This window comes from Erinaceus europaeus, chromosome 1, assembly GCF_950295315.1.
Source record: "Erinaceus europaeus chromosome 1, mEriEur2.1, whole genome shotgun sequence".
Taxonomy (NCBI): domain Eukaryota; kingdom Metazoa; phylum Chordata; class Mammalia; order Eulipotyphla; family Erinaceidae; genus Erinaceus; species Erinaceus europaeus.
In genome coordinates, this window is record NC_080162.1 from 187148591 (window position 1) to 187173282 (window position 24692).

The window sequence follows — 24692 nt, forward strand, 5'->3', positions numbered from 1 at the left end:
CTTGGAGACACTAGCAGTTTTCTATTGGAACTTTGCATGCTAGCAGTTTTGTTGAAGTGTAAATTTTGAGAGAGAGATTGTGAGGCATAATTACAAAGGACTTTGTCTCTCATGACAAACTTGGATTTCATGAACATCACTGCAGATTAAAAAAAATATTATTGGTTTGACATTGTCTTACAAAATTATAACATTTCAGGGGTATAGTTTCCTACCTATGTATGTATGTACAACACACTACAAAGTTCTTGTGGGGAGCCAGGCAGTGGCGCACCTGGTTAAGTGCTCACATTATAGTGCCAAAGGACCCAGGTTCAAGTCCCTGGTTCCTGCCTGCAGGGGGGAAGCTTCATGAGTGGCGAAGCAGGGTTGCAGGTGTCTTTCTGTCTCTCTCCTTCTACTTCCCCCCCTCAATTTACTCTACATGTCCAATAATAAATATAATTTAAGAAAACCACAAAGTTCTTGTGGCCCTACTCCTTCCCTCTGTTAGCCAGCATTGTTTTTGCATAGCCTGAGTTTTTTTTTTTGTACATTTGCTTTAGTTATCTGTATTCTACACATATAAAACCATCCATTAGTTTCCTTTTGTTTCTGTGCTTATTTCACTTAGCATGATCTCCTCCAGTTCTGTCCATTTTGTCCCAGCTTGTTCCAAATGATAAAATATCATCTTTTGAAATCACTGCAGGGCTTTAATAGGGTGTGACTACTTGTCTTGGGATTAAACATGCTGAATATTAGGAGCCAGAAGTGACAGCTAGAACTCACTCCACTTAAAGCAATGTATACTTCCCACTGCCACTGCTTCTGTGGCTGCACAAATAGATCAGTATACTACAGTTATATGAAAGGCAAGATATAATGGGTAAATTGTATCATTTGGAAAGTGAATTTTATGATTATTAGTTTTGGCTACTCAAAAGTTCTGGGCTATAATTTGTCAGCTATTTCTTATAAGTAAAGCTTTATTCTAAATTTAAAATATTCACATTGGGGAGTTGGGCAGTAGCGCAGTGGGTTAAGCACCAGCTGTGCTTTACCCACTGCACTATGGCAAAGTGCAGGTGCTGGCGTAAGCATCCGGGTTAGACCTCCGGCTCCCCAACTGCAGGGGAGTCGCTTCACGAGCAGTGAAGCAGATCTGCAGGTGTCTATCTTTCTCTTCCCCTCTCTGTCTTCCATTCCCCTCTCCATTTCTTTCTGTCCTATCTAACAATGAACGACATCAAGAATAACAGTAACTACAACAATAAAAAAACAATAAGGGCAACAAAAGGGAATAAATAAATAATAAATATTTTTTAAAATTCACATTGGAAAAGACACTTCATGATTTTCTTAGTAAGTAATGAAATTAATATTTTAGTTCTGCTGTTGTACAGACTAACATATAGCAGCTGTATATGGTTTTTGTTGATTCCTAGTTGATAATATACTGTTCTCTGTTTTAAAATTTTTATATTGTGTGTTATAATTCTTGCATATATATCAAGCACTATTTTCTGAAAGTCTGATATTGTTTTGACCACTTTTTCAAAACCTGGGGAGACAGGGATAAACAAAACAAAAATTTCTGCCCTCATGAAGCTTTACTTACATGGATTGGAATGTAAATAGAATTATCCATAGTTCTCTCCTAAGAATAGGGGAAATTTTTGAGAAATTAATCAGTTTAATACATTTAGAGATTTGGATAGTCTGAAAATTCTTTTTAAACTCTTCTTTGTTTAGTTTTTCAACACATGTCCTGGAAATGAACAAATTAGTATAGAAAATCCTGCATTTACATCAACCCCAATTTGTGGACAGAAAGTTCTCATTACACCTCTTCATAAGGAAACAACTCCCAAAGACCAAAAGGAAAATGTGGGGTAAGTGAATATTAAATAATTATATTAGAAAAAATGGGAAGCACAATTTTAAGAGTAGATTAGCTTTCAATTTTTTTAATTATCTTTATTTACTTATTGGACAGAGACAGCCAGAAATTAAGAGGAAGGAAGAGATAGAGAGGGAGAGAGACAGATACCTGCCACACTGCTTCACCACACGTGAAACTTTCTCCCTGCAGGTGGGGACTGGGGGCTTCAACCCGGGTCCTTCTAGATTATAACATGTGCATTCAACCTGGTGTGTCACCACCCAGCCCCAAGAGTAGATGAAGCTGGTGTTTGAACCCAGGTCCCAACATTTGGTAGTATGTGCACTCTTAACTAGGTGTGCCACCACCAGCCTCCAATTTTTTTATTTGCCTATTTATTTATTTATATTTTATTATTTATTTATTTATTCCCTTTTGTTGCCCTTTTTAAAAAAATTGTTGTAGTTATTGTTCTTATTATGTCATCGTTGTTGGATAGGACAGAGAGAAATCGAGAGAGGAGGGGAAGACAGAGAGGGTGAGAGATAGACACCTGCAGACCTGCTTCACCGCTTGTGAAGTGACTCCCCGGCAGGTGGGGAGCCTGGAGCTCAAACCCGGATCCTTACTTCAATCCTTGTGCTTTGCGCCACCTGTGCTTAACCCGCTGCGCTACCGCCGACTCCCTTTATTTTTTAATATTTATTTATTTATTTCCCCTTTTATTGCCCTTGTTGTGTTTTTTATTGTTGTTGTAGTTATTATTGTTGTTGTTAGTGATGTCGTCGTTGTTGGATAGGACAGAGAGAAATGGAGAGTGAGGGGAAGACAGAGAGGGGGAGAGAAAGACAGACACCTGCAGACTTGCTTTGCCGCTTGTGAAGTGACTCCCCTGAAGGTGAGGAGCCGGGGGCTTGAACCGGGACCCTTATGCCAGCCCTTGCCCTTTGTGCCACGTGGGCTTAACCAGCTGTGCTACCGCCTGACTCCCATTTTTTTTATTTTAATTTTTTATTTATAAAAAGGAAACACTGACAAAAATCATTTTACTGGTTGGTTAGGGAAGGTAGCTCTGAAGTCCCAAGTTAAATCCCCATACTACCATAAGCCAGAGCTGTGCAGTGCTCTACTAAAAAAAAGTGATTTAATAGTGGTTTACAGGATAATTGATCTTTTGTTGTTGTTGTTGTTGGTTTTGTTTTGTTCTGTTTGTTTTTAACCATCTCTAGAACCTCACCGCTCCAGGCTTTTTAGATAGGAAGAAAGACAGGCAGTGGGAGTAAAGACAGCACAACACCAAAGCTTCCTTCAGTGTAGTGGAAGTTTGGCTCGAGACTGGGTTGTATACATGGCACAGCAGCACACCATACAACTGAGCTGTTGTGTCAGCCTAGAGTAAGAACGAGATATACTTTAAAATAGCCCTAAAATGTATAAATAAAGCATGTGTACATGCAAGAGAGCATTAGTGTGTGCTTTTATTCTGACTATAACACAAATATTTAAATGATTGGATAGGTTTAGAACTCCTACTATTAGAAGATCTTTACTGGGTACCACACCAAGAACTCCTACTCCTTTTAAGAATGCACTTGCTGCTCAGGAGAAAAAGTATGGACCTCTTAAAATTGTGGTATGTACATTTATTTTATAGATTTTCTTAATTTAAAACATCAGTTGTGATTTTATTTTTTAATTGTTGGTTTATAACATTTTAAAGAGGGAAGGAGGGGCAGAGATGGCTTTGGGGTACTGTCCCATGATGGGAGAAAAGACTTAAGATGCAGGTGAGAATGTTTTTGAGACATTTCAGATATCACAGGGAGATGAGATGATACCCATGTATCAACAACTGTACTGTAATCCATTAACCCCACCCTAAAAATCAAATTTTCTTCATGGGCTAGGGATTAATTGGAATGAGATCTTAAGAGTTTTATTTCTATTTAGTGTAATAATAAGACACAAAAAAATTCCTTGGCGCTTCAGGCCATTTGGTCAACATACCTGTTAAGTAAAAAAAAAAAATAATTTTAATAATAGTACATGAGAAATTAGATTTCAGGTGACCTAAAGTCCCTGTCACTTTGTTTATGTTTGGTAATAATATATCCACTACCAAAACACGTTAGCAATTTAAGATTTTTCATTAGCAATTTAAGATAAAAGTAATGGTTTAGTAATTAAAATTCTCAAGATACCTATCAGGTCTTATATTTCTCAGCTGAATGTTTTTCATTTCTCCTGTTATTTATTTATTTATTTTTTCCTCCAGGGTTATTGCTGGGCTCCGTGCCTGCACCATGAATCCACCGCTCCTGGAGGCCATTTTCCCCCCTTTTTGTTGCCCTAGTTGTTGCAGCCTCGTTGCGGTTATTATTGCCATTTTTGACGTTGCTTTGTTGTTGGATAGGACAGAGAGAAATGGAGAGAGGAGGGGAAGACAGAGAGAGAGGGGGAGAGAAAGATAGACACCTGCAGACCTGCTTCACCGCCCGTGAAGCGACTCCCCTGCAGGTGGGGAGCCGGGACTCGAACCGGGATCCTTACACCGGTCCCTGCGCTTAGCGCCACGTGCGCTTAACCCACTGCGCCACCGCCCGACCCCCCTCTCCTGTTACTCTTTCAGTAATTTAGTGAGTATGCATTATTAACTAACCACTTACTTTCCTGACATTTCTTGTGATGTCCTTTTTAAATGTACTTCTTAAAGACTGACTTTGGAATTTTAATTAGTGTATCTTAAATGTCTATTGCATCCTTAATAAGCATCAATCCTTTAATGTTTACTAAAAATTATTCAAGACTAATTTTACTATGGAAGCCCTTTACATATGAATTTTATTAATCTATGAATTTTGGTGTGAAACCTGAGAAGTACTGCATGCAACGGTTTGGTTTTCCTTGTCACAGAACAAAAAAAATAATCCTCCACTCATAAACAGAAGTTGAGAAAGAACAACAGCAAGGGAAATTCAAAGCAGGAGTTGACTGACTTTGGAGTAGGGCAGCAAAGAAAAAACCCTGGGTGGAGGGTGAGGGTGAATGTTCAGCTTCATGGGGTGGGGGGGCTGTAGGGGGGAGGGAGTGGGACACAGTCTTTTAGTGGTGGGAATGGTGTTTATGTACACTCCTATCAATTTGCAGTCATAGAAATCACTATTTAATATGAGAGGGGAAAAATTGATTGAATATCTCAACTTTATTAAAATATAAAAAAACAAGATAAAAAAAAAAGATCCTTGTTAGTGAATGAGTTTATCTGTGTCTCAGCCAGTTCTCAAGGAGGACATGTATTCGTATAATCCCCGGCAGGGGGACGCTTCAGGAATGATCAAACAGTGCTGCAGATGTCTTTCTCTCCCTTATCTCTCCCTTCCCTCTTGATTTCTCTTAGTCTCTGTCTAGTAAATAAAATATATTAAAAATATTTTTAAAATTCTAGTTCCATTTTTGAAGTTTTTTTGTAAATGTTGTGAAATCTTATTTACAAATGAATATGATTTTCCCTAACTTTTTTGACTGAGAACAAAAACTACTAATCATTAAATGCTCTTTTGCTTAGTGTATTTTTCATTTCCTTTTTTAAAAAAGCAGATCTTGGTTATAGTAGATGTTAAGTTTGATGGTTTTTGTTTGTTTGTTTTGTTTATTTGTTTTTCTGAATAGTAGGAACTATACAATAATTTCCCAAAAAGTGAGAGGTTTATATAGTAGCTAAGATTAATGAAAGTGCCTCACTAGTGCTTATAATGTTTAATTTTTTTGCCATAAAACTGGTTAGTTCAGTTTACATATTATGAGGAGTGGGAAAAAATGCCCAGTAATGAAAAACTATAAATGATGGGTTTATACATAAGGGGATAATACATAATTGCTATAAAATATTTTGTAAAAAGAGTTTAAAAATAATTTAGTCACAGCCACTTGCCTTCTTGGAAGAAGATATTCGGGAAGTTTTAAAGGAAGAAACTGGAACAGACATATTCCTCAAAGAAGATGAAGAACCTACTTACAAAAACTGCAAACAAGAGGTAACATAGCTTTACTGTTCGTAAAGGTCTGATTGTGTCCAAGTGGCATTGCTATGATGTGCTTATTGTGAATTATTCATTCTAGCACACTCCTGTGAAGAAAGTCAGAAAATCACTAGTTTTAGATAACTGGGAAAAAGAAGAACAAGGCACTCAACTATTAAATGAAGACATTTCAGACATGCAGGTTTGTAAGGAAAATTTCTAAAAATTAAAAGAGTTGCTATCGCTCCTAATAGCTCTTTTACTCGTGTGGCCAGTTCATTGAAGGTTCATTTAATGTTTTCTATTTTGCCTAATTCAGAGAGAAAGTTAATTCTAGAGAATATTCTAAAGAATAGTTTTTGTTTTTTATATTTGGTTTGAAAGCAGTATGCCCTCTCATATATGATGTCAAACAATGGTTGTTCTAAATTTTTTTAATATTTTATTTGTGAAGTATTTAAATTTACTACAATAGTAGGAGTTTCATTGGAGCCAAAACTTCTTTGGAGAGAAATGAACAGGACTTCCATCACCACTCCATAGTCCTTCTACTTGTCTCCATTTTTGAATTATTTTATTTCCCTCTTTCTTTTTTCTCTCTTAGTCAGAAAATATATTTACAACATCTTTATTAATGATACCATTATTGGAAATACATGACAATAGGTGCAACTTGACTCCAGAAAAACAAGATATAAATTCAACCAACAAAACATACACACTTAATAAAAAGAAACCAAACCCTAACATTTCCAAAGTTGTCACATTGGAAAAGAATATTCAGGTATGGATTTATAAATTTATTTTAGTGTTCTTTTTGTTGTCTACTCAGTTGTCATTTTGGACTTATTTACCACAAATTATACTTTTTCTATTTAAATTTGAAATTGACCATAACAATAGCCAAACATTCACCAGTATTTTGTCGCTCAAATTAGATTTGGGTTTTTGAGAGACTTAATTTCCAGAGTGCATATAAACAATTGGAGTTGTAGATAAAGATTCTCCTGGTGGTTTCTTTTTTAAACTAAAGATATATAAATCCATTTCTGACATCTCTACTGTGGTATGTACAGGCCTAGTAGCTTAGTAGCTATCTCAAAAGGGTAAGTGGTTGGAAGGTATTTTAGCTTGACTTTATTGACATAAAGGTTTCTAGTGAATATTTTGGCTCAGAAGTTCTAAGACAAAATCCTTTTTTCTGGTGCTAGGTAGCCAATATGTAATTACAAATGAAGACTGGAACTTTTTTTTTCTTTTTTCTTTTTACTATGTTGTCTTAAGAGTTCAATCCAGAGAGTTTGAGATTTCATTCAGAAGAAAGTTTTCTTCTTTACATCACAATGACTATAGCACTGGCATTTCAGACATGTAATAATTCATTGAAAACATCTTTGTCAGTCAAATGTGGTACTTCATTTCTGTCTCAATACTCTTCTCAAAAGAGCTACGTAACACATTTTCAAAATCTATTTAAATGATTTTATTTCCCAGCATTTAGCATAAAACTTAAGGAAAAATTATATAGCCAGTCACACCTATCCTGTGGTAACTGTTACTCTATATTAAAGGAAGAAAAAGAAAACAAATACAAACTTGACTTTTGTTATGCATATAGTTCTTTCTTTAACTGTCTATCATCTATCTATCTGTCTATCTATCTATCTATCTATCTATCTATCTATCTATCTATCTATCTTATTGTCCATTTTTCCTATGGGCCTGCACTCTTCCATTTTTAAAAAATTATTTATTTATAAAAAGGAAACACTGACGAAACCATAGGATAAGAGGGGTACAACTCCACACAGTTCCCACCACCAGAACTCTGTATCCCATCCCCTCCCCTGATAGCTTTCCTATTCATTAACCCTCTGGGAGTATGGACTCAAGGTCATTGTGGGGTACAGAAGGTGGAAGGTCTGGCTTCTGTAATTGCTTCCCCAATGAACATGGGCGTTGAAAAGTCAATCCACATTCCCAGCCTGTCTCTCTCTTTCCCTAGTGGGGCAGGGTTCTGCGGAATCGGAGCTCCAGGACACACTGGTGGGGTTGTCTGTCCAGGGAAGTCTGGTTGGCATCTTGCTAGCATCTGGAACCTGGTGGCTGAAAAGAGAGTTAACATATGAAGCCAAATAGGTTGCTGACTAATCATGAACCTAAAGGCTGGAGTAGTGCAGATGAAGAGCTGGGGGTGGGGGGTTCTCTATTCAGTAGATAGCTAGCAGGCAATTTTAGTTATATTCCAAAGGGCCTGTGGCTATACTAGTTTTTTTTTTTTTCCTTTTCTTTCCCTGAGCCTGAAATCTGATATGCAGGTGGATCTAAGTTATTGTCTGGGGAGATAATATCATGGCTGGAAAAAGGACCAGAAAGATGGATCTGGGAAGAGAGTAGTTCCCAAATATGGGAAAGGTGTATAAATACTGTTGACTGTAAACCCCATCGATTTGATGTGATCTGGGGCCCATATTCAGCTTAGGAGCCTATGTGACCTCTGCATCCCTGTAGATCTGAGCTCACATTCTGTGGTCATGAGTAGGAATGTTCCAAGCTGCCCCAATATCAGGACCCATCTTCCTCAGGTGGAGCATAGAGTAGGTTGTCCAGCCTCCCTTCGGAGGATGGAAGATTCTCTACTATTGTTGATCCAAGTTGAGGGCAAGGTCCTATGAGGGTCCACAAAGGGGTCTGTTTTGTTGTTCCTGGTCCTCTTCCATTTTTAAGTCACACTTACACCTATTACTACTTCTAAATGTCCTTCCTTTTAGCCTCTTCTCTCTCTGGGTCATGATGGAATTGGTTTTCAGAGTACTCTAGTCATCTCCCCCTAATATTTCTCCTTCTCTGGGATTAAGGACCATATTTTGGGGGGAGGGTAGGTACAGACGGTAGGGATTCTGGCTTCTGTAATTGCTTTTCTGCTGGACATGGCATTGGCAGGTAGATATGGATATATTTCTGAGTTTGCAAAACAGTTTTGGCTCACTTTTAGAAATTCTATTTTCTTTAAATCTTTTGAAAGATTTTCAAATGATAAGGATTGACACTTCTTTGTAGGTCAAAACTAATTTAGTTTGGGGGGAAGTTATAGAGACAGAATTTTTTTTTTTTTTCTTCCAGCTTTATCACTGGGGCTTGGTGCCTGTACTATGAACCTACTGCTCCTGGTAACCATTTTTTCCATTTTATTGGATAGGACAAAGAGAAGTTGAGAGGGGAGAAATAGAGAGGGAGAGAGAAAGACACCTGTAGACCTGCTTATGTAGCATCTGCCTGCAGGTGAGGGTCCTTGCACAGGTCCTTGCACTTTGTACTATGTGAGCTTAACTTGGTGTTCCACTTCCAGACCCCTGAGACAGAACTTTTAAATTCAGTGCACATGCCTATAAACCATATATTGATAGACAACTAAAGAAACTGACTTAAAAATTATCCTAAGGGGGCCAGGTAGTGGCGCAGCTGGTTGAGTACACGTTATAATGCTCAAGGATCTGGATTCAGGCCCTTGGCCCCAACATGCAGGAGGGAAGCTTCACAAGTGGTAAAGCAGTGCTGCAGGTATCTCTCTCCTTCTCTATTTACCCTTTCCTTCTCTCTATGTCTCTATCACTCCATCCAAAGTAAATAAATACCAAAAAAGAAAGGAAGAAGGAATGGAAGGAGAAAAAAAAAAAGCCATAGATAATAGCGGTATCATGTAGCCACCAAGTCCTATAAATAACTCTGGTGGGGAAAAGTCATCACAAATGGCCTGGGAGGTGTACATTGGATAAGGTGCTAGACTTGCATGCATTAAGTCTATGAGTTCAGCTCTGATTCCCGTTCTTTCTCTCTCTTTCATTCTCTCCCTCCCTCCTCTCTCTCTAATAAATATACAGTATTAAAAATACCATACATACTCAGTTTGTGTTTTTAAAAATACAACATTTAAAAAGAATGCCATTAGCAAAACATTTTTTTTTTACCAAAATTACTTGACAAATATCCAGTCAATTAAAATAATTGATTTTTGAAAGTAATTGTGAAATAGTATGGCTAGTTATCTAAGTAATTTTCACATCACCATTAATATTTCCTTCCTAGTCAAGTTGTGAATGGGAAACAGTGGTTTATGGGAAGACAGAAGATCAACTTATTATGACTGAACAAGCAAGAAGATACTTGAGCACTTACACAGCTACCAGCAGCACTTCAAGAGCTCTAATATTGTAATTATTAATGCTGAAATGTCCCACTTCCTTGATATATTGCCATATACTAACTTAGGTTGCAGTGAAAAGTCTGTGAATTAATTCTTTTTTAGGTTTTAATAACAGCCCTAAAAATGTTTACATCTGTTTTCACCTTGGGCTACAGAAAGTTAAATTATTTGAGGGGGTAGGCAATTTAGTTTGTTTTTTAAAGAAATGAAATAAAAATCTGTTTTTAAAGAACAAGATGGGAAAAACATATTAGAATATTCATAATATTTAAAAGTAAATTCTTCTGTCTTTTTTAAAAAGAAGATATATATAACTACTCTTTTGATACTGCTTTTGTTATAGACAGGCTTATGATATGTATGAAATAGTTTTGCCTGTGTACTGGTTTACCTAGACTATGACTTACAATGAAACACAGTGAAAAGGAATTTAAAGGAAAGATAGAAAGTTGCACTACTTATTTTTGACATTTAAAAAAACAGTGAAATTAACTACAGTGTTAAATGTATTTATTTGAGCATAGTACTAAAAACAAAACAAAACAAAAAAGACATTGAAAATGTTTTTTTTTTCCTTATTAGTAAAGAGTCAGTATTTTCATAAATCTCAGAAAGCTGAGACTTTTGTTGAATGTATTGTACAGTATAGAGGAGCAGGAGAACTGTGTAAATTAGAGAAAAGTCTGTTTTATAATTTATTTTTCCTTTTTAAAGCTTAATTGTAGATATGTATACCTATATAAGGTTTCTCGAAGCCAGTGTTGTTTCCTGTTATTACAACTGATACAGAAAAGAACAAGTTTAACTTTTAAGTATGTGATAATAGTAACTTATAGCTGCAAAGAATACAAAATCTATACTGTATGTTACATCTACCTAAATATTGCACTATGCCCTTTAAATCATGTTGGTTATAAAATAGTTCTAAAATTTTATTAAATAATTTAATATTTTCTTTTTAAATTATATGGGGGTATATAAATTAATCTGGTGATTTGTATATGTGTTTAATTTTTTTTCATTTTCTTTAAAAAGTAATACGGTAACTTGGTTGCTAAAAGCAGTCTGCACTTAGAAGTTTATTATATTTACTCAATGTTTTCAAGTAGAGAACATTGCCTTTTATTTATAAAAACTATTTTGTCCTTTTATAAATGTTTGTGTTTCTCTACAGGTTACAACAGTTGCTTCAGTTGCCTGGTTTAGGTGTTTGCACTTATTTTATTTCTTTTTGAAAGAATGTCTTTATTTGCTTTTGTGTAGAGATTTTATGTAATTTTTTCGAAACATATAATGGTGCACTGTCAACTTAAACACTGACAGGTAAATAGAATTGTACACTGTAGTTTTAATTATTCATAATCGACACACTCTCTCCCTCTCCACTCCTGAAGTATGCTGCTATCCAAAGTGGCAGAATTGGCTTGCTGCTAGGAGAGAAGGAAAGAGCTACCACCACCTGCACTGTGTGAAAAGATAAAAGTCAAATGATGGCAAGTTCTCAAGTTAACTTGGTGGAGCTGCACCATTACCCATTACAGATTCTTGCAGTTACCAAAATACTATGCCTTAAAAACAAAACAAAAGCAACTAAACAATTTTCTGATATTTTTATGTTAACAGACATAAAAAATGCTAAGTATTTTCATGCCTAGTCCTTGAACAGTAGACCTAGAAGGCTTTTAAACTATTTTAAGTCTATTTATTAGTTATTGCATATGAGATGTAGTGAGAAGTGAGGAAAGTGTATGGTTCTAAGATTATGATATGCTGATAACAGATGAGCCCATTTGAATCTTTGTAGCATGTCTTTTAAGTATATGTTGAATGCTTCCTAATTAGTGGACTTCTCATAGTAATTTTACTTTGTAAAACCAATGATTATAGCAAAAGTAATACAAGATCATTTCAATTTCCATCACCTGGAACTAATAGTACATAATGGAGGTTTCTGGTTTTGGGTTTCTTCATGTTGCCTTTAACTAGTTTGGATGTACACAGCCTCCAGTTACCAAAGTGTAATACTTTGTAAGAGCTCTATTTTTTTAAGCATGAGTTTTCTTGAGCATTAATGATCTCAAATGTAATATATTGCAAATAAGCCTGGGTTTCTTGGACATAGTACAGACTTGGATTGGTATTGGTTGAATCCTCCAGTTAACTGCTTTATTGCTTTTTTGCAAGATGATTTTTAATGTTAAGTATGTCAGGCGTCTTATGTCACCTTTATTTATACTCTTATGTTCATTTAAATTTCTTTCAGTATGTTATTAAAAATGCCAGACATGTAGCAGGCATACTTGCATGGAAAATGACTACACACATATAATACACATTTTGTTGTAAGGTTTTCACATTAATACAGCAATTACCCTGACTAAATTGAGTTTTTTAATGTATGGAAAACTTTCCATGGTAAGAGAATCTTGCATACGATGTTGACATATATTACCATAGAAAATAAAGCATCTGTGTACAACCTGATTTGGCATTGCTCATTTCACTTTGATTTTATTTTATGGTATTGATTGGACCCTTAAGGACTCAATTGAACATTCTCTCATTAGGCCTTGCTATGTCCTTTAAGATTCTCTTACAGGTGGTTGTACCTGTGAAAGCAGCCTGACCTCTTTACTTCTTCTTCTAGCGTTTCCCACCTCTTTACTAAAGAAATGGAAATACCTGCATTTGCATTTCTCGGTCTCTATGAGAATGACATTTTCAATTACCTTTTTAGATGTTTTCATACAACTGACAGCACTTTATATGTTCAAAGCAGGTTTCTTCTTTTTTCCTCCTTGGAACTGTCCTTTCTGTCTATGTTCAGTGTCTTAGTGTGATGTTGCTTTTCTCTCAGTCACCCACTTAGAAATCTCTTGCTCCTCCTTCACTCCCCAGCTTGAAATCTGTTTAAATTTTCAGCCAGTATTGAGGCCACTGTTCTAATTCCATTTCTTTATTTCTATTTTATTTATTTATTTTCTTTACCAGAACACTGATCAGCTCTGGTTTATGGTGGTGTAGGGGATTGAACCTGGGACTTCGAAGCCTCAGGCATGACAGTCTGTTTGCATAACCATTATGCTATCTACCCCTGCCCTCATTTCTTTCTTTATTACTGGGATTGCTGCATTGATATTTCAGATCTACACTCTATAGAAATATCTAGAAACTGCCATGATGAGGTATTACCTGGGCATGGTCAACTAACTACCTGATCACTGAATCAGGTCTATTGCAGTATTTGCTACCTTGCCTCAGTGAATTGGTCTCCCAGCCAGCTGTTGCTTTATGCCTTGTAAGCTTAGAAATCTAATCAATTGGCTATTAGTAATCAGTAGATGGCTTGTATTACATTTTTGAGGCTGACACATAAAACCAGAATGCCAGGCTCTTAGTTATAGTGTGAACTATAACTGCAGAATGAGTTATGTTCTTATATGCAAGCATAAACACATGATCCTATCCCTCTGCCTATGACCTAAATCATAATTCTCTTCCTTCACTTCCTAATCTAAACCTGACATCACAGACCTGCAGAGCCACAGTACAGGCCTGTGAATCATTTCCTAATTATTCTGGTGCATTGTAAAGATTTCCCATTGGGTTTTATGTTTGGGAGACTTAAGAATGGCTATTTATCCATTCTGTATCTAATGTAGTGCTGGAAAAATCTTAATGTTATGTTCAACTAATTTTTTGAAATTAGTCATGCCTCTATCAGGGAATATTTAAATAGGGTTGGTTTCTTAGTTATTTGCATGAAACCAGTTTTACTTTATAGTCATTGAATTATCTTATTAAAATTGTTTAGCTCATTTTGTAACTAGTTTACTGCTTACCTAATTGTGGAGTGATAAGTTTGTCAGTCAAGCAGACCTTTAGTTGTAATGTAAAACAGATGGTAAGATTTGAATATGTACTTCCTACTCTGTGAAGAATTAAAAATTATTTTTAAGTGTCAAAGGATAAAATAAATCAAGTGAAATTCCATCAGAACTGTATACTTTCCCCTTCTAAAAGAAAAAAAAAGATGTTAAGAATAAGTGGTATATATTGGTAGAAAACCAATATTCATGGCTGACTTGTGATGGGAAAAGTATTTCTGAGACATTTTAGTCTTGGTATTAAAACATGTTTAATTTTAACAAACTCAAAATTAATAGCAGCAGTATTCTGCTGTAGGAGGACAGATATAAAGCTGAGGCTGGGGAGACAACATAATGGTTATGCAAATGAAATTCTGCTTGAGGCTTTGAGCTTCCAAGTTCAATCCTCAGCACCACCATAAACCAGAGCTGAGCAGTGCTCTCTTGTAGAGAAGAAGAGAAGAGTAAGCAAATAAAAAGCTATTTTCGTAGCCCAGGAAGTGTTGAAGTAGATAAAGCTTTAAACATTCAAGCTTGAGGTCCTGAGTTCAAGTCTCAGTAATGCATGTGTCACAGTGATTTTTCTCTCATAAATAAGTGATAATAAGAAATATATATATCACCTTACCATTCACTGAATTTCAGCTCTGGAACCACATGAATACCAGATGGCACTCAAATCTCCAGAAATGGTGTGCTGGTACTGAGGTCTCTTTGTCTTTTCTTTCTAGATTAAAAAAAAAAAAGAGGGAGCTGGGCAGTGGCACACCTGGTTAAACACACATCACCATGCCCTCGGAGCTGGGGTCGAGCCCCCACTCTCCACCTGCAGGTGGGCACTTCACATGCAATAAAGCAGGAGTCTTATCTTTCTCCCTTTCTAGCTCTCTTCCCCTCTCAATTTCTCTCTGTCATGTCAAATAAAATAGAAAAAAAAAAGGCCACCAACAGCAGTAGACTTGTAGTGCCAGCACTGAGCACCAGCTAAAATCCTGGTGGCAAAAACAAACAAAGATGAAAAAAAGACTGAACCCAAAAGGTTGTTCAGCATTACTGGGCATGCATGAGGTTTTGAGATCACCCCCCAGTGCTATGTGTGTATGTATTTTGCACTATTCCATTCAGAAGTTAACTTCTAAGAGTCAACAAAGCTAGTGCTCAGCTATGAACTTCTCACTATTATTCTTTCTTTAGCATATGCTGTGCCATTTATGTTAAATTTCTGTATAAGATTTCTATATGAAGATTTATTTGGACCATCTATATCATGTATGCCAATTTTTTCACGTGTAAGAGCTCTACTCCATTGCACGAACTCTACTCAAACCAACAAAATAGTAGTGGTTCCTTATAAAAACAGCATGACTTCTTCTCTGGACTTTTGCTCTTTTATCTCTGAAGTTTGTGCTTTTACTACCACTTCCACCAAAATGTCCACATCCTCTAAATAGCCTGACATATATATGCATCTGTCTAATGGGACCCACTTGTTAATTTATAGCACACTGTGTTGTTGATTATTTATAATAGTCTCTTAGCCAACAGTTGTTTAATTCACTCATCTGATTGATCATATTCTTTATTCTCAAGTTTTCACTTAGTCCAGTGCTAGCAGAGCCTCTCTAGCTTATGAGAAGTTAACAATTACAGTGACTGCAGATAATTTCACATAAGTCTCCTACTGTATTTTCAAAAATTTATTTGTACATTTTATTTTATTTTATTTTTTATTTATAAAAAGGAAACACTGACAAAACCATAGGATAAGAGGAGTACAACTCCACACTGTCCATTTTATTTAACTCAACATACCCACCCCAATTTTAACATTTTTGATATGTGACAACTATAAATAATGCTTTATTTTACTCTTTTGTTCTAAGTTTTTGAAATCTAGGGTACATTTTATACATATAGCACTTCAGTTAAAATAACTCATATTTCAAGGACCCACTAGCCTTATATGATAACTGGTTCTGGTGTATGGCTGTGCAATTCTGAATCACTAGGGGTCTGGCAAAATAGCTCGTCTGGATAGCGTGCCTGTGTTGTCACGTGTGAGTCCTAGGCTCCAGTCTGGCCCCTACTACACTGTAAGAAGCTTCGGTGCTGTGGTGTCTTCCCTCTCTCCCTCTGTCCTTCCATTACTATCTGAAAAAGTCAATCTAGAGTGGTAAAATGGTGATTCAAAATTACAAAAGATCTACTTAGAGATGTTTCATAATTCAAAAGAAAGAATACCTGTTTCAGGTTACAACAGAATAACCTGACAAACTTAATAACGACACTCTCCTACTCCCTTTTGTTCCTCCTTTCTTCCCGAGTCTTTGCAACGTACAGATTTAATTCCATTTCTTCTCCTTACTGATCATGGACTCTTCTCAAATTTCAGTTTCTTTTTTATTAAAAGACTTTTTTTAAAAAAAAGATTTTATTTGATGAGAAAGATAGGAGGAGAGAGAGAAAGAACCAGATGTCACTCTGGTACATGTGCTGCTGGGGCTTGAGCTCAGGACCTCATGCTTGACAATCAAGCACTGTGCCACCTCCCAGACCACATTCAGTTTCTTTCTTTCTTTTTTTTTTTTTTAAGATTTTATTTATTTATTCATGAGAAATGATAGGAGAGAGAGAAAGAACCAGATATCACTCTGGTACATGTGCTGCCAGGGATTGAACTCAGGACCTCATGCTTGAGAGTCCAAAGCCTTGTCCACTGTGCCACCTCCTGGACCACTCAGTTTATTTCTTAATAAAATCAAAGTATATTTTTTATCCTCTGTGTTACTGTCTCAGTGGATTCTAAGTTCCCATAGGGAATGTGTCCAGCATTTAACAGATGACCCGTGACTATGCAAAACAAAGGAATCACAGGTGTGCAAAAACAAGTAATTCTGCTAACATTTAAAATCTGGGAGAGAGATGGAGCTCTAACTGCTATGAAAGAAAGAAAAACACTCTCATAAGTGGTTGTGTCAAAATGATTTGTTTTCCTCAAGGGAAAGTTACGTATGAACTGAGATCTGACAGATAACAGGTAAGTAGGTAAGAGGGTTGGAGATAAGCAGGTGAAGGTCCCATGGAAGGAACAAAAATAGTATATTCAAAGGCCTACTGGCCTGAGTGAATCAAGTGTCAAATCTGATGGAGAAAGATGTTGCAGTAGAGTAAGAGAAGGGGGTTAGACCTGAGAAGGGGGAATGCAGGAAATGCATTTGGGAATGTTAATGTAATCAACACCCAAGAAAGTGAAGGAAGCAGAGCTGGATGGAGGGAAATGCTGGACTATAAAGCTGCTAATAAAGACATCTCAGTACTGGGTGGTGGCGCACCTGGTTGAGCACACACATTACAATGTGCAAGGACCCAGATTTGAGCCCCTGGTCTCCACCTGTAGAGGGAAACGTCATGAGTAGTAAAGCAGTGCTGCAGGTGTCTCTCTCCCTCTCTATCTCCAGTTTTCCCCTAATTTCTCTTTGTTTCTATCCAAAATAAATAAATAAACTATTTAAAAAATTATGAAGGTTGGGGGTCGGGCGGTAGCGCAGCGGGTTAAATGCCCGTGGCACACAGCGAAAGAAATTGCTTAAGGCTCCCAGTTAAAGCCCCCGGCTCCCCACCTGCAGGGAAGTCGCTTCACAGGCAGTGAAGCAGGTCTGCAGGTGTCTGTCTTTCTGTCCCCCTCTTTGTCTTTCCCTGCTCTCTCCATTTCTCTCTGTCCTATCCAACAACGAACGACAACAATAACAATAATAACCACAACAAGGCTACAACAAGGGCAACAAAACGGGGAAAAAATGGCCTCCAGGAGCAGTGGATTCGTTGTGCAGGCACTAAACCCCAGCAATAACCCTGGAGGCAAAAAAAAATTATGAAGGCATCTCAATTGCCTAGGGAGCTTGTTTGAATGATGTCGGGCATTAAGCCAGCCCCAGAATGACCCTTCAAATTGTCCAAAGTCAATGAGACCAAGTCTTTGACAGAACGGATCAGTGGAAATAGGATGCCATCGGGAAGGGACTCGCCCTTGGGTGAGAATGCGTCTCAGCAAAGGCAATTCCGTCACATCAGTTTCTTTTCTTTTTTCTTTTTAAAGATTATTTTTAAATCTTTTCAAAAGAATTTTTATTTATTATTGGATAGACACAGAGAAATTGAGGTGGGAGGATAGAGGGAAAGAGACAGAGAGATTCCTGCAGTTCTGCTTCACCACTCATGAAGCTTTCCCCCTAGAGGGGGACCAGGGACTTGAACCTGGAATCCTGCACACTGTAATGTAACCATGTGCACCACCACCTGCGTCCTGGTATCAATGTGTGTGTGTGTGTGTGTGTGTGTGTGTGTGTGTAGAACCAGCATCTGTTGAGAGAGAAAAAGGAATTGTGGACATGAGAGGCACCATCAGATATCTGAGGAGAATAAATAAAATTTTCAGGACCCAGCAAATGGTAGAGTGTACATATCACTGTGTGCAAAACCTGAGTTTGAGCCCTGACAACCAGCCACACGGGAGCACTGGCAATGGGAGGAGCTTCATAAGCGGTGTAGTAGTAGTGGTGGTATATCTACCTTTCTGTTTCTTTCTGTATTTCATAATCTGTCTAGAGAAGAAGAAGAAAAAAAAAGATTAGCAGACATGATGGAAAGTTATACAGACACTGAACCCAAGCAATAACCCTGGTGGGAAAAAACTATATGATCTCACTCATACATGTTGTATAAACACAGCAAATGAATGAGCAAACATAAAATAACACACACAACTAAAAAATGTGGACTATATGGCCGAATTAAGTTGGCAAAAAGGAAGAGAGGTGGAGAATTGTATAAAAGGGGTCAACTTTATGGTGAAGAATAGAATTAGGATGTTAGAGGTGAACTTAACGGAGTGCATAAAGATGTTCATTTGTAGTTATGCACATCTGAAGCATATATAGTGTTATAATGCAATGATACTTCAATACAAAAGTCAAAGAATGTTTGAAATAGCCTTTGAGAAGACTGGGGGACAGATTTAGTCTGGGAAACACAGTAGAATTGCCAGGCAGCTTCGGGAACACATTTTAGATTGACAAGCATGCATCCAGAACTTCTGCTAAGCCCATAAGGAGGATTTTTTTAAAAATAATTTATTTCTTTATTGGGGAATTAATGTTTTACATTCAACAGTAAATGCAATAGTTTGTACATGCATAACATTCCCCAGATTCCCATTTAACAATATAACCCCCACTATATCATTCATCATCTTTCATGGACGTGTATTCTCCCCACCCACCCACCCACCCCAGAGTCTTTTACTTTGGTGCAATACGCCAATTCCATTTCAGGTTCTACTTGTGTTTTCTTTTCTAATCTTGTTTTTCAACTTCGGCCTGAGAGTGAGATCATCCCATATTCATCCTTCTGTTTCTGACTTATTTCACTCAACATGAATTTTTCAAGGTCCATCCAAGATCGGCTGAAAACGGTGAAGTCACCATTTTTTACAGCTAAGTAGTATTCCATTGTGTATATATACCACAACTTGCTCAGCCACTCATCTGTTGTTGGACACCTGGGTTGCTTCCAGGTTTTGGCTATTACAAATTGTGCTGCCAAGAACATATGTGTACGCAGATCTTTTTGGATGGATGTGTTGGGTTCCTTAGGATATATCCCCAGGAGAGGAATTGCAGGGTCATAGGGTAGGTCCATTTCTAGCCTTCTGAGAGTTCTTCAGACTGTTCTCCACAGAGGTTGGACCAATTGACATTCCCACCAGCAGTGCAGGAGGGTTCCTTTGACCCCACACGCTCTCCAGCATTTGCTGCTGTTACCTTTTCTGATGTATAACATTCTCACAGGAGTGGAATGATATCTCATTGTTGTCTTGATTTGCATTTCTCTGACAATCAGAGACTTAGAGCATTTTTTCATGTGTTTCTCAGCCTTTTGGATCTCTTCTGTGGTGGATATTCTGTCCAAGTCCTCCCCCCATTTTTGGATGGGGTTATTTGTTGTCTTGTTGTTGAGTCTGGCAAGCTCTTTATATATGTTGGTTATTAAACTCTTATCTGATGTATGGCATGTAAAGATAGTCTCCCATTCTGTGAGGGGTCTCTTGGTTTGGGTAGTGGTTTCTTTTGCTGTGAAGAAGCTTTTTAATTTGATGTAGTCCCATAGGTTTATACTTGCCTTAGTCTTCTTTGTAATTGGATTCCTTTCATTGAAAATGTCTTTAAAATTTATGCGGAAAAAAGTTCTGCCAATATTTCCCTCTAAATATTTAATAGTTTGTGGTCTAACATGCAAGTCCTTGATAAACTTGGAATTTACTTTTGTATTTGGTGAAATGCAGTGATTCAGTTTCATTCTTCTGCATGTTTCAACCCACTGTTTCCAACACCATTTGTTGAAGAGACTCTGCTTTCCCCCATGTAATAGTCTGGGCCCCTTTGTCAAAGAATAGATGTCCATAGGTGTGGGGCCTCATTTCTGGGCTCTCAATCTATTCCACTGGTCAGTGTGTCTATTCATGTTCCAGTACCAAGCAGTTTTGATGACAATGGCCCTATAATACAGTTTGAGATCTGGGAGTGTGATGCCTCCAGTTCTGTTCTTTTTTCTCAATATTGTTTTGGCAATTCTAAGTCTTTTCTGGTTCCAGATAAACATTTGTAGCATTTGTTCTATTCTCCTAAAAAATGTGCTTGGGATCTTGATGGGGATAGTATTAAATTTGTAGATGGCTCTGGGTAATATATTCACTTTGATGATGTTAATTCTTCCAACCCATGAACATGGAATATCTTTCCACATCTTTGTGTCTTTTTCAATTTCTTTGAGTAGTGACTCATATTTTTCAGTATACTAGTCTTTCACTTCTTTGGCTAGGTTTACTCCTAGATATTTTATTGTTTTTGTTGCTATAGTAAAAGGAACTGATTTCTGGATTTCAATTTCTTCTAACTTAGTGTTTGCATAGAGGAATGCCACTGACTTTTGAATGTTAATTTTGTAGCCTGACACCTTACTGTATTGCCTGATGATTTCCAAAAGCTTCTTGCTGGATTCCTTAAGTTTTTCCATGTATACTATCATGTCATCTGCAAATAAGGAGAGTTTGACTTCTTCTCTTCCAATCTGTATGCCTTTAATTCCTTGCTCCTGCCTGATTGCTATGGCAAGAACTTCCAACACTATGTTGAATAGTAATGGTGATAGTGGGCAGCCCTGTCTAGTACCTGATCTGAGTGGAAATGCTTCCAGTTTTTCACCACTGAGTATGATGTTGGCTGTAGGTTTGCTATATATAGACTCCACTATCTTCAGGAATTTTCCATCTTTTCCCATTTTTTGTAGTGTTTTGATCATAAAGGGATGTTGTATTTTGTCAAAGGCTTTCTCTGCATCTATTGATATGACCATGTGGTTTTTGGTCTTGCTTTTGTTGATGTGGTGGATCACATTGATTGATTTATGTATATTAAACCAACCTTGCATGCCGGGGATAAACCCCACTTGGTCATGATGAACAATCTTTTTGATATACTGCCGTATCTGGTTGGCTAGAATTTTGTTCAATATTTTCGCATCTATGTTCATCAGAGATATTGGTCTGTAGTTTTCTTTTTTGGTTGTGTCCCTGTCTGTTTTTGGTGTCAGGGTGATGTTGTCTTCATAGAAGCTGGCAGGGAGTATTCCAGTGTCTTCAATCTTCTGGATGACTTTTAAAAGTAGAGGTATTAGTTCTTCTTTGAAGGTTTTGTAGAATTCATTTGTAAAACCATCTGGTCCAGGACTTTTATTTTTGGGAAGATTTTTGATAAATGTTTCAATTTCATTAGCTGTGATGGGCCTGTTCATGTTATCCACTTCCTCTTTACTTAGTTTTGGAAGTTGGTAGGTATCTAGGAAATGATCCATTCCTTCCAGGTTCTCTAGCTTGGTGGTATATAGTTGTTCATAGAAGCCTCGCATGGTATGTTGAATTTCTGCAGTGTCTGTTGTGATATCTCCTCTTTCCTTTACTATCCGATTTATTTGGGTCTTCTTTCTTTTTTGTTTTGTGAGTCTGGCTAGAGGTTTGTCTATTTTGTTTACTCTTTCGAAGAACCAACATTTACTTTCATTGATCTTTTGTATGGTTTTCCTATTCTCAATGTTATTTATTTCTGCCCTAACTTTAGTGATTTCTGTCCTTCTGGTTGCTTTAGGATTCCTTTGTTGTTCTTCTTCTAGGTCTTTAAGATGTGCAATCAGGCTGTTTATTTGTGCTTTTTCTTGTTTCCTAATGTGTGCTTGTATAGCTATGAACTTCCCTCTTAGGACTGCTTTAGCTGTGTCCCAAATATTTTGATAGCTTGTGTCTTCATTTTCATTGAACTCTCAAAACATTTTGATTTCTTCCTTGATTTCCTCTTTGACCCAGAAGTTGTTAAGAAGTGTACTGTTGAGCTTCCACATTTTGGGACTGTTACTAATCTTTTGTTGATTGTTAAGTGTTAGTTTAAGTCCACTGTGGTCTGAGAAGATGCTTGGGATGATTTCAATGCTCTTGAATTGGCTGATGCTATCTTTGTGGCCTAACATATTCTCTATCCTTGAGAATGACCCATGTGGATTTGAGTAAAATGTGTATTCCAGTTTCTTGGGATGAATGACTCTGAAAATGTCCAATAGTTCTAGTTTATCTATCTCTTCATTTAGCTCCCTTATGTCTTTACTGATTTTCTTCCTGGATGATCTGTCAAGCTGAGAGAGTGGGGTGTTGAAGTCCCCTACTATGACTGTGTTACTGTTAATATATTGCTGTAGCTCTTTCAGTAGAAGTTTGATGTATTTAGATGGCTTCTCATTGGGTGCATAGATGTTAATAATTGTTAAGTCCTCTTGATTGACTGATCCTCTGAGCATTAAGTAGTGTCCATTCCTATCTTTTTTAATCTTATCTATTTTAAAGTCTATCATGTCAGATATGAGAATAGCTGTTCCTGCCCTTTTTTGTGGGCCATTGGCTTGTATGATAGTTTTCCATCCTTTCACTTTAGTCTGTGTTTGTCTTGTTGAGTTAGGTGAGTTTCCTGTAGACAACATATTGTTGGGTTGTGTTTTCTGATCCATCTTCCTACTCTGTGTCTTTTAATAGGTGAATTCAGGCCATTGATATTTATTGATATCAAAGATTGAAGATATTTTAACACCATTCTTGTAGAGTTTTTAGAGTGTTTTGATATATGTCCTATTTTGTGGTGGTCTGGTTGTTTATAGGAGACCTTTCAGAACTTCTTTCAGGGCAGGCTTGGTGATGGTTGCTTCCTTCAACTGTTGCTTGTCTGAGAAGGTTTTGATGCTTCCATCTAGTCTGAATGACGTTCTAGCAGGATATAGTTCTTGGCTGAAAGCCTTTCTCATTGAGCACTCGATAGATATCTTGCCATTCTCTTCTGGCCTGTAATGTTTGGAGAAGTCTGGAGAAGTCTGCTGCTAATCTTATGAGTTTTCCTTTGTAGGTGACTCTTTGTTTTTCTCTTGCAGCCTTCAGGATCCTTTCTTTATCCTTATTCCTTTCCATTCTAAGTATGACATGTCTTGGTGTCTTTAGGTCTGGGTTAATTCTGTTTGGGACCCTCTGGGCTTCTTGAATCTTTATGTCTTTGGTGTTGTCTAGACTAGAGAAATTTTCAGCTATTATGGCCTGGAGAATGCTTTCTTCCTCTCCTTCTCTTTCTTTCTCTGGTAAGCCAATAATGCGTATATTGTTTCTTTTGAAGTCATCCCATAGGACTCTGTTGTTGTTTTCAGCATCTCTTAATCTCTTTTTGAGATCTCTTATTTCTTTTTTAGTTGTCTCTAATTCATCCTTAATCTTGCTAATTCTGTCTTCAGCCTCATAGATTCTATTCTCTCTGCCCTCTACTGCTTTCTGGAGTTCATCTATTTTGTTGCCCTGCTCTGATACTGTTTTAGCTTGTTCAGCTAGTTGCCTTCTTATCTCAGTGATTTTAGCTTTCAGCTCTCTAATTACCATAAGATAATTAGAATTTTCTTCCATATTCTCATTTGTTGTTCCTGCATTTCTGATTACAATTTTTTTCAAATTCTTTACTCACTCCTGTTATTATTTCCTTAGCTAATGTTTGGATGTTGAACTCGTTGTTTTGTGCTTTTGTCCTCTGGAGGACCTTTAGTTGGACTCTTGTCCTGGTTCGAGTCTCCAATATTTTTTCTTGTTGTTTTAACCATTTTATATATTATGTTATGAGTTCCCTTTATCAGTACTTTTCAAATTATTGATCACTACTGCCTGGATTGACTTGTGTCTAAGTAAGTTAATTAAAGGGTTTACAGTGGTGGAAGTTAACAATTTTTTCAATCCCTGACTTGGAGCTCAGTGGTTTAAAAGCCTCTTTTTTTTTTTTCTTCCCTGTAGGCTATGGGAGCCTGAGGGCTTTTATACTATCAATAGGCTTCTTAGCTTAATCACTGACTCCTGACCAAGAGATAAAGCAGGGTGTGGCAGAGATAATCCAGTGGTTATGCAAAGAGACTTTCACAGCCCCTCAGCTATGCCAAGGAGGTATAGGTCTTCTCCTGAGTTTCCCGGTTAGATCTCTGTCCCCTGGTGTCTCTCCCTGCCACTGCTCCAGATTCTGAGGGTAGTAGCAATGGAGACTCAGAGTTGCACTTGGTGAGTCTCTGGGGAGTCCTCTCCTCCCTTAAGCTGTCCCCTTGTTGGTGGAGCAGACTGGAGG

General features: G+C 37.3%; 1 protein-coding gene and 1 long non-coding RNA gene across 4 annotated transcripts in view; one reads left to right on the top strand and one right to left on the bottom strand.

Annotated features, from left to right (window-relative positions):
- Nucleotides 1–12571, top strand: part of MYBL1 (MYB proto-oncogene like 1) — a 47130-nt gene extending 34559 nt beyond the window's left edge. For 2 of the 3 annotated variants that reach the window (XM_007527011.3, XM_016189892.2), the window contains exons 11-15: nucleotides 1735–1874; nucleotides 3383–3497; nucleotides 5782–5898; nucleotides 5984–6085; nucleotides 9970–12571. In XM_007527011.3, coding sequence (XP_007527073.2) covers nucleotides 1735–1874; nucleotides 3383–3497; nucleotides 5782–5898; nucleotides 5984–6085; nucleotides 9970–10098 — 603 coding nt within the window. In that variant the 3' untranslated portion in view covers nucleotides 10099–12571. Of the gene's footprint in view, nucleotides 1–1734; nucleotides 1875–3382; nucleotides 3498–5781; nucleotides 5899–5983; nucleotides 6086–6487; nucleotides 6668–9969 lie in introns of all 3 variants that reach the window. The other variant, XM_007527005.3, reaches the window with a different exon arrangement.
- Nucleotides 7865–24692, bottom strand: part of LOC132540958 (uncharacterized) — a 48892-nt gene continuing 32064 nt past the window's right edge. The window contains exon 3 of the long non-coding RNA XR_009552175.1: nucleotides 7865–7989. This is a non-coding gene — a long non-coding RNA (uncharacterized LOC132540958). The remainder of the gene's footprint in view (nucleotides 7990–24692) is intronic.